Genomic DNA, 10234 nt, shown 5'->3' with positions numbered 1-10234 from the left:
ACACCTACAGCTAGCAATGATCCATGCACGTGTACCAGCAACAACCATGCAGGAGCGTACTAGCATGCAACTTCAGCATACTTCAACAATTCATTGGAGATACACCAGTTCTTCAACATATTCGCATCTATTCATTTTTAGTTGTTCGATTTTCTTTGTCAAATCTTCATTTTCTTGCCTAAAACGATTGCTGGTTTCATTGATTGCTTCTCTCTGCAACCAAACGCACCCGAAAAAGAAATCCGAGAACAATAATATTAGTAACCATGTAAAGGAACAGGATTCACCAGAAATGAATTTAAACTACCTCAGGATCCTCCAAAACAGAAATTGCAAAGACTTGAGTCGATTCCAACTTCCGAGCCAGTTCGGAATTTTCTATACCCAATCTTGTATTTGATTTCCTCAACTCTTCTATCTCACATTCCAAAACCTTAGCCTTTTTAATTTCGATTCGATATCCGGGTTATTTGTTGGAACCTTCATTTCTTGCTCTTGCAATCTATAAACCCTCTTTTGAAAGTTTAGGATATGCTCTTTATTCATCTCAGCCTCATGCTGAAGTTTCTCCTCAAGCACCTTGATTTTAGATCTTGCACTTTCAAGCTCAACTACAGCTTTTGCATGATCGGCGACTTGGCCCTCTAATTGTTATTTCTCCAACTGTAAGGACACAAACTTCAAACGGAAAAGTTTAGCCTCCATATTGTTTATCTTCAATCGGTTTCGGAGCTCCAAAACCGCTGTTTCTTGTTCTTTAAGGCCATAATATTCAAGCAGCTGGACCTCGAGATTCTGCACCTTCTCCCTAAGCACTCTTACAGTATTTCGTAAGTGCTCAATGTCTTGCTCGTAACCATCCTTTTCAACAGTTCTAAACGTTCTCAAAGTGTCAAGATCCGACCATGGTGTTCAAACTTCCTGCTTCGGAGAAGATCCAACAACATCAGAAAAGTCAAATTCCTCAAGAAGATCATCAAATTGTGTAAAGAAAAACACATCTCCATCTTGTCTAATGCTCCGGGAATCATTTGTTTGTTGCTTCAACACCTCTTCCTGCCAAAGAGAAATCGAAAGATCATATTCAGGAATCGAATTGGCGCAAGCATATAATCAAATTTCGAAAACAACGTCGAGCAGCTCATATTCAATGCCCTAACCACTTGGACACTAAGTTCACAACTGCTATGGAATCAAAATGTTTTAGCACTAATCTTTAACAGCTTACATGGTCTGAAGTTGGTGACGTCTTTAAGGCTCGGATACCGCCTCTACTCCGGTCGTTCTCACTGGAATCAATCTCACCGCGACCATCTGCATAATCAAAACAATACATAAGTTCAACATCCGCAATGTTAAAATCAATAATCCATAGTATCAGTCCGTATTTAATCCAGTATATCGAAATAGCATTTGTCGAGTCCGTACCTGAAACACGATTTAGGATTTTAAATCGAGAACAAAGAAACCCAGTAAAAGAAAGAGCAACAGCAGCAAATCCAAACTTCGCCAACAGAGGTTTCGATTCTCCCTGTTCTTAATCGTCATCTTCCATCTACGAAGTCAAAAACTCAAAATTTATATAAACAACTAACAATTAATTCTAGATGAACAAAGATAATATAAGCTCAAATTCTATCCCAGAAATTTAAAAGAAATTAAAATGAAAAATGAAGTAAGGATCAAGAAAAATAATAGAAACCCATTTTTGTAAGAGAAACAGAGAACTTAATATTAAAGGAAGAATCCTCAAGAACATCAATCAACAAGAAGAAACAAGACTTGTTTTGTATTGTTTTAATGCTTCTTCTTTTTTTCTTCTTTTCTTGAGATTGCTGTATATGGATCAACACAGAGTTTATACAACAATTGTTTGCATATGAAATATGATACATTAGAGTAAATTATATCATTCCTCACATGATACTCCATTCCTTATTTTTATTCTTTACATATTTTTAATTTATTTTTTCAACTTTCAAATTATTCTTATTTTGATCCCTTTAAATTATTTTATATAATGTGATATTTTTATTATTATTATTTAATATAAAATAACTAAAAAATAAAAATAAAAATTGAAGATGGTTGGACGTTATTGCCGACCATCGTCAATCCTCATAGATGGCAGTAATTCGATCTCAAATTTCATGGGTCGCTTCGTCTCGACACCTTGAGTCCAAATCCGCCCTTCATTTTATCGGAACTTACTTTGAAGTCCACGAATTGGAGACGAATGTGATGAAGCCGAAATGTTTCAGTCAAGATTCATGAATTTTGAGACATTTTCTGATGAAATAACCACTAAATTCAAACTGAGGGGATCGAGACGAACTGACCCGTGAAATTTGAGATCAAACAGTCACCATCTACAGCGATCGACGTGGCCGGCGGTGGCATCCAACCACCTTTTATTTTTATTTTATATATTTAATTAATGTATACTAAATAATAAAAAAAGTTTATATCATACAAAAATAATAATAAAATAAATTAAAAATTCATTGAATAAATTAAAAAATAAAATACGATAAATAAAATAATATATACAGTATAATTCAATGAGGAATAGTATATTTACCCTATATTATATTGTATGGAATAAATCAATAAATGGGTGTTCAAACAAAAAAATAAGGGTAAACCGTCAGAATGGTCACTTTCATTTCATACGTATTTATTTATAATCATTGAATTTAAAACAATAATATTTTGGTCACTTGTTCTATCTGCGTATACAAGACAAGACTTAAAAAATCCGAAAGCAACTTCCTCTGCACATGTAAGCTTGCTGATTTCATTCATTGATGCACTGATCAAAACGCTTCCAAAATATTGTTTTTTTAATTCAGTGACTGAAAAGAAACAATTATAAAACTAAAGTGATCGTTTTAATAGTTTACCCAATAAATAATAATATTTGGGTGATTTCTTCTTTTGTCTTTATTAAATGTTCGAAAATTAGGTTGACAAATACAAAAGACTGAGAGTTTTGGTCGGTTATAGTCATGATTAGTTGTGCGTAATGAGTTGTTCGTAGGAAGTTTAAACTACACTCGATCAAAATTTGATAAAAAATATATTTGGATTGATTCGATTCGAGATCTTAATAAGTTGAGTTAAGTAAAGTCCAACTCAACTCGATAAATTCACAAGCAACTCGTTAATTTTTTTAGTAGTTATATTAAAAATTATTTTATTCAAAATATTATTAATTTACTAATAGATAATAAAAAGATGATAAATTATTAATCTATTAATTTTCTAATAAACAACCAAAAAACACTAAACTATTAATTAATATTTCACTACATTAAAAAATCAAACCCTATTTATTATTTTAATCTATTTGTAAATTGTTACATAAGAATTTAGACTTTGAAAATGTTTCATACACTCTATTTAATTTTTTTTGTTAAATTTATTAATTTATGTTTATATTAAGCTCTATATAGTATATTAGTAGATTTTACCGATAGTTAAGAAAATAAGGTAAAAATTTTAGTGAGTTTAACGAGCAATGAGGCAAGCAACAAGCAACGAGTTTAATGAGCAATGAGTCGAGCAACAAGTTTTTTTAACGAGCACGAGAACGAGTAACGAGTCGAGTCGAGCAACAAATATTTTTAATGAGCACGAGTCGAGCACAAACTAAATCGCAATTGGCTCGCTTGATTAACACCCCTAGTCATGAAGACTGAACGTTCAATCAAATTGAATTAAAAAATTTTGAGTTATTCATTTTGATGAATCATATTTTATAACTCAAATTTGATTTGAAATTTTTCCAAGTCAAATCAAATTTATAAAATCCGAATTAAATTGTCCGAATTTTATCCAAATTTAATAAAAATATTTAAAATATTTTGATACTATTTAATTTTCATTTAAATAGTTTTTTATAAACATATAATATATATATATACTGAAAAAGAAAAATAATGAGTAAGTAAATCCTAACTCATATATATATATATATTGCTTTTTATTTTTTCCATATGCAATATACGTATATCATACAAAATCGAGAAACTCAACTTAAACTTAAAAATCAATTCGTTAGTTACTAAAAACTTTAAGTTATTCAAGTTATATTTTATAACTCAACCTTAATTTAAAAAATATTTTGAATTGATTTTATGAAATTAAAACTCGAAATCAATTCGAATAAAAAATTTTCAAATCAAATCGAGTCGAAAAATCGATTTTTCGAGTCAAATTTTACTCACCACAACCATGTTGAGTATTTGGTCTACCGAAATAGATCTGAAGTTAAAGTCAGAGAAGAGAAAGAAAAGCTGAGTGCTAATGTCTACATAATCATTGAAGCAAAAAAAGTACTTGCACTTGAAAGCAGTAACTCAACAAAGCTGGGTTTCAAATTTCAGACTAATCCCCATGCTGAATAGCTCCTGGCACAATAGCTTAGCTCCATAAGGAACACTAACTCGTACGATGCCATCTCCGGACTGGCAAACCCGGCAGTAGGGTCCCCTGATCTTTCGGCCGGCAGCTACTGACCGTTCGATAACGTTTGCGGTGTTTTTGCAATTCTTGCATACATGCATCTGGGAGGAATCACTAAGCGTGAAGAGGCGCTCGTGCAAGTTGGCTGAGGCACCATGAGCAATCAGGCAGTCGCGTTCCATCTCACCAAATTTGATCCCACCAAAACGTTTCCGGTCAGCAACTGGCTGCCTTGTAAGTGGGTGCACAGGCCCGGTGTTGCGAAATTTTACTTTGTCTTCCGACATGTGGACGAGACGCTGGTAGAATGTTGGACCCATGAATATAAGTGAATGAACCATCTCGCCTGTACGACCATTGTAAACTCTCTCATTTCCCCATCTTGAAAATCCAGCCCTGTGACAGATATTCACCAAAGAAGACGAGACAGCCATTATTGTATACAATACTAATTATAAGAACAAAAAAAATCCAAAACAGACAACTGAAAAGAACAACTTAGATTTAACCAGTAAAAATAGCGAACCGAGCTTCAAAGATATATCCGCTATAGCATATGTATAAACAAAGTGCAAAAATCATCATGCAATGCTCAGTGGGAAAAAGGGTCCATCTAAACAATTCTGGAATGGCCCATCTAAGATTTCAGTAGTGAAAAATGTACATGATGAATGCAAGGTGAGCGTGCAGGTCAACATGTTTGTGACTATCCGTTACCTATGAAGCTGTTCTGTAATGACATCCATGGAGAGAGTGGAGAAAGGGGTGGCATATTTCATTGACCCACCACAGGCAATCCCCTTTCCCAAAGCAGCCTCCAAGAGTTGACCCGGAGTTTGTCTCGTGGGAAATGCATGTGGGTTAATTACCATATCGGGAACTATTCCTTGAATCGTGAATGGAAAGTTCTCTTGAGACTCCAGAAAACCAAGGACACCCTTTTGCCCATGCATGCTTGAGAACTTGTCTCCGAGACAGGGAGAACGAACCTGAAAAATATATCAGAAAGGCAACCGATGAACATCTAAAAGACTCGAAAGCAGAAGATACCATCTGGTGGAACAAAATATATTTAAACCATCTCTTCCATTCACACACATAAGTAATATTACCTGTCTCAGAGATACTACAGCAAAATTTTTACCATCATCATTTGAAGATAGCACAACTTTCTGAACCATGCCTCTTTCAGAGTGCTTCAGTTTTACACCATGATCAGCTCCAGATTCAGCAAACCTCCCGATGACAATGTCACCAGACTGCAGACTCGCACCAATATAAGGAAAACCATCATCATCAAGGCTGTCCACACGTCCGATCTTACTTTCTGTTTTCCCAAAATTTACAATATCTTCAGGTTTCCGCCTCCTCTCCTGAATTTCCGTGTTCTCTACTTCTGCTTTGTAGCTTCTTACATGTTCAGTACGGAACATTCCACGCTCTATAGATGCTCGGTTCATTACCAAAGAATCCTCTTGATTGTATCCAAGATGAACATTGACAGCCACAATGGCGTTCTGGCCGTTGTACAATTCTGGCTTTGGTTGCATTCTATTCTGACCTAGGGGATATCCTGATTTTCCGAGACAATCAGCTGTCATTGTTTGAAAGAGTGGTCTTTGGGGATAATACATTCGGTGCGACAATGTGTCAACCCTGATGTTTGGATTTGTTGTAGAAAACCCAATAGCCTGTTGAGAATGTTTTTGTGCCTGGTACAGAACTCTCCTTGAATGATCATGATTCGCAAATGGAATGATCCCACAGCTTAAACTCAAAAGAAAAGACATGTCAAGCTCGCAATGCGTATACTTAACAGGTTGCTTCCCCTCAACATCTGCAAAAAGGTACTTGATATCCCATGCTGTACAACAGTCCTCCTCTTCTTCGGCTGCAATTAGCTCAATTATCCCCTGGTCTAATAGGGACTGGAAGGTGTAATTCTCCTTCCCCTTAAATGATTTTAGTTTGAATAAATTCTCGACAACTAAAAGAGGCCGCATAATCCTCCCAGCATCCGAAAAGATGCGCACCTCTCCTTTATGCTTATCTCTTTTAATTTCCACCTACAATTTCAAAATCACTATCAGAAAAGATGAGACCACTAATAAACTACAGCAGATTAAAACTGATTTAAACTCTCCCGATACATACAGCCTTAATAAAAACAAATTTTAATTTCATGGTTCAATTGGTTACCCTAGAAGCACATAACAAACGAGGCATATAGAATTTTAAAAACTGAAGAAGTTCAAAATCTATGCAATCTATGAAATGAGATGGTGACCACCTGAAAAGGTAATTCTTTCCTCCGTCGGTTTCTTCTAAGCTCAGTGGCAAAGAAAAGGGAATCTTCACAAACACCAACCCATTCCCCATTCAGAAAAACCTTATCTTTCCCATCAACTGCGCTCGATGTATCGTTATCCACTTTCTCCATTCCAGAATCAAACAACTTGTCAACTATGGGTTCCACTACATTCGTACTCACAAGTGCTGTGGTTGCCAGGTTTTTCACAAGCCCACAATTTTCACCGTCTGGAGTCGAGAGGAAACAAACTTTTCCCCAATGAGATGGATGTCTGCATTAGAAAATTATATCAGAACCAAACAACATTATAGATGACAAACATCTCAACAAAACCGAATGCTCAAAAGATAAATCATGAACTTCATATTTCAAACAACTTGATGGCGATGCCTTTATTGGAAAGCAATATCAGAGAAGGAAAACAATAAATATATAGAGTGCAGAAAATTAGTGTTTTATTTGTTTGCTCTATTACATTAGATTTTTATTTCCTTTATAATTTTAGTCTTGCTAGTCAAGATAGCAAACTACACTGTTTTGATGTGATATAATGACTTCAAGATCAAATACAAGAAGTGATATACAGTACGCAGCGATTCGTCGCCACACAATTGAATAAATCAAAAGCAACTAAACTCATTTTATCGGTATCACAAAGATATGAATATAGAAGAACTTTCATTGATTCAAAATAGATCCCCATAAGGTACAACAAATATTGAATATTTGAAGCAACAGATTACTAGGAAAAAAAAAAGTCTTGACAAAACTTACGGGTATCTTGCATCTCCAACCTTTCCAGTGTATGAGACCTGCTGACGTGTTTTCCTCAAATCAATCATTGTCTGCAATGGATTTGCTCGTCCTAGATTCGCCACTACACCTGAAATTCTTTCCATCTTTTTGTAAGGATGCGACCATGCTCCAGTAGAAAACGCTCTAGAGAGCCCATTTGTGACTATGGAAGCATCCAGATAATGCTCAATTGGACGAACAGTACGATCTGCATAAAGATCTCTCTGCAGTGACTTTGACATTCGCCTCCTTGCATGCGCAATGTGAACTTTCAGTTCACGCTCAAGCAACTCACCAGCCATCCCTAACCTCTTGTTCCTGAAATCATCTCTGTTGTCGCACTTTCTAAGACCATTGTGAGCTTGCAAAAGACACTTAACCATGTAGCCCAAGAAGCGAGCCTTTTGCTTGAAACCCTGAAGAGAGGGAAACATATACCTTCTAAGGCACTCTTCCGCACCTTCTTCAGCGGGAAATCTGGTTTCCTTGCGTAATTTGTCCAAATGGTTCAGAGCATTTTTTCCTTCTCGAAAATTAGGACATCTCCAATCAGCATCTTGAATTGAGGCAAACAATATGTTTGATATACCGGAGTCATAGCTTCCATAACCAATCAGATCTACAACTTCTTTGTCTGATATTACACCAAGGGCAAAAAACAAAATCCACGCGGGAATCTCAAATGACAAGAAATAAACGGTCAGGATTTTCTCTCCCCCCTTGATATGTTCAATTTTAGAATTCTCCACTAGTCTAATAATGAATCTATTTCTCTTCACCTCCGACCTGTAAGCAACCGTCCAACCCGGTACGTTTGAAATCCAGAGTCTCTTCAAAGAAATTTGCTCTTGTGCAATGAATATCTATAATTAAACATAGCAAAAACATCATATACATCAAAAGACAATAACTAAAAGGCATTCGGCTGTATAAATAAAACGCTTAACACACTCAAGTCCTGTCCAGCAACTATGGAGTATGGACAACAAATAACAGGTCAACCGAAAAGACAGACATACCTTTTCTGAACCCTTTATCAGAAAATAGCCTCCATAATCAAAATCACAATCACCCTTTTCAACCTCATTCAACCAACACAGGTCAGATCTTACCATCACAGGGATCCTCCCAATTAGAATCTCCCTGTTATCTCGATAGACAACCTCCTCCTCAACCATTTCTTCTTGTCCTGTTTTAAATTTGTCACTCTTCACACTTTTCGCTGTATATACCTATTACATTACCAGGATACAAACATATCACATTTCAACTTAGTTTCGTTGAAAACTATCATTTAAGCAATGAAGATATCAATAACAGCCATCATGATCCATGTTAACAATTATCACATCAAACATCGATCAGAGAGCTATTCACCCACCTCAAGATCAACATGAACCTTCACCCTCGAAGAATAGGTCATATTTTGAAGGCGTGCATGCCTAGGTAGCATGTTGAGCTCCTTGTCGCCGGAGACAGCCCAAAACGTCGGCCTATCGACGGTTACTTTCCCGAACCTGACTCTAGCGTGACGCCAGTCACCTTCTCCCTTCTTCGACGGGTCATACCCGGAATGAATAACGAATTCTCCAAACGAATTGAAAGTGTCCTGGAGACCATGCTTGATGAAATCGTTGTAGGAGTTAATCTGATGGCTGATGAGACCGTACTGATTGAAGAACGACAAGGCTGTTTTCTTACAGAAATTCCTCAAAAACTCTTCTCCTAGCTCTTGCACACTGAACTTGTCATCAAACATATCGTCATCTATGTCCATATAAGTTCCGTTCGCAAACTTTCCACTAGCAGTACCACTCAATTCTCCGTTTCCCTCACCATCCGGAGAGGCCCCCATTGCACTAAAATCTATAAAAATAAAACAAAATAAAGTTAAAATCCACTAAAATAAGCTTCACGGAAACTACAAAAAGAAAAGTTCATCGATCATAAAAAAAATCCCAAACAAAACATAAAATGAACTTTTTTGAAGGATTTAACAAAAACAAAGATCACAACCGCGAAGACAAACGTGAAAAAGAGTAAGAACAACACTTACATTGGGATTTTGTTGTGTAGGATGAGAAGCTAAGAAGAGAACCCGAAACCCTAAATCATTTCGGTGCTTAGATGTGAAAAATCAGTGATTCCAAAGGGTCTTGACAGGCTTTGTAGAGCAACCGGTATGAAAAAATTTATGCTTTTTCTCAATATTTCTGACTCAACTGAACTTTGTACTCTTTGATTGTTTCAAAGAGGGAAGAAAAAAATTTGTGATTTTTATGCTTAAATAGTAGGGTAAATTACACGTATGATCACTAAACTATGTTGAAATAATTTTGGCATAATAACAAAATCACCTCTAGTATTTGTATAAATAATCTTTTTGATCTTTAATTTTTTTTTTCCTTTTGGAGTATTTTAATTTTTAATTTATTTTTTGATTAAAATATTCTTCTTAGAAGGAAACAATTAATTAACTAACAATCAACATTTGTTACTGATGTATCATTTTTACATGTGCTTAATTGTTAATGTGACATTTATTTTATGTTTTTTTTGCTTTAATCTCGTGTAATAAGTCTGTATATGTGTATTAACTATCCAGATAAGATATTCAATGTATTTTAGAGATAAGATTCAATAAGAGAAAGATTTGTTCAA

General features: G+C 35.5%; 1 protein-coding gene and 1 long non-coding RNA gene across 2 annotated transcripts; both read right to left on the bottom strand.

Annotated features, from left to right (window-relative positions):
* Positions 1 to 219: 219 nt before the first annotated feature.
* LOC120208290 lies at positions 220 to 1601 on the bottom strand. The gene is made up of 3 exons (XR_005524303.1): positions 1429 to 1601; positions 1229 to 1314; positions 220 to 1056 (listed from the first exon to the last, which is right to left on the bottom strand). It is a non-coding gene; the product is annotated as an uncharacterized LOC120208290 (long non-coding RNA).
* Positions 1602 to 4331: 2730 nt separating this feature from the next.
* Positions 4332 to 9808, bottom strand: LOC120208319 (DNA-directed RNA polymerase D subunit 2b-like). The gene is made up of 8 exons (XM_039207615.1): positions 9630 to 9808; positions 8955 to 9439; positions 8593 to 8805; positions 7553 to 8436; positions 6758 to 7049; positions 5580 to 6533; positions 5185 to 5456; positions 4332 to 4863 (listed from the first exon to the last, which is right to left on the bottom strand). Exons 2-8 carry the CDS (start codon positions 9426 to 9428, stop codon positions 4362 to 4364), a joined length of 3591 nt encoding a protein of 1196 aa, XP_039063546.1. The 5' UTR covers positions 9429 to 9439; positions 9630 to 9808; the 3' UTR covers positions 4332 to 4361.
* Positions 9809 to 10234: the final 426 nt, after the last annotated feature.

Source organism: Hibiscus syriacus, unplaced genomic scaffold (genome assembly GCF_006381635.1).
Source record: "Hibiscus syriacus cultivar Baekdansim isolate YM2019G1 unplaced genomic scaffold, ASM638163v2 tig00016212_pilon, whole genome shotgun sequence".
NCBI lineage: Eukaryota > Viridiplantae > Streptophyta > Magnoliopsida > Malvales > Malvaceae > Hibiscus > Hibiscus syriacus.
This window is presented reverse-complemented; position numbering and strand designations above follow the sequence as displayed.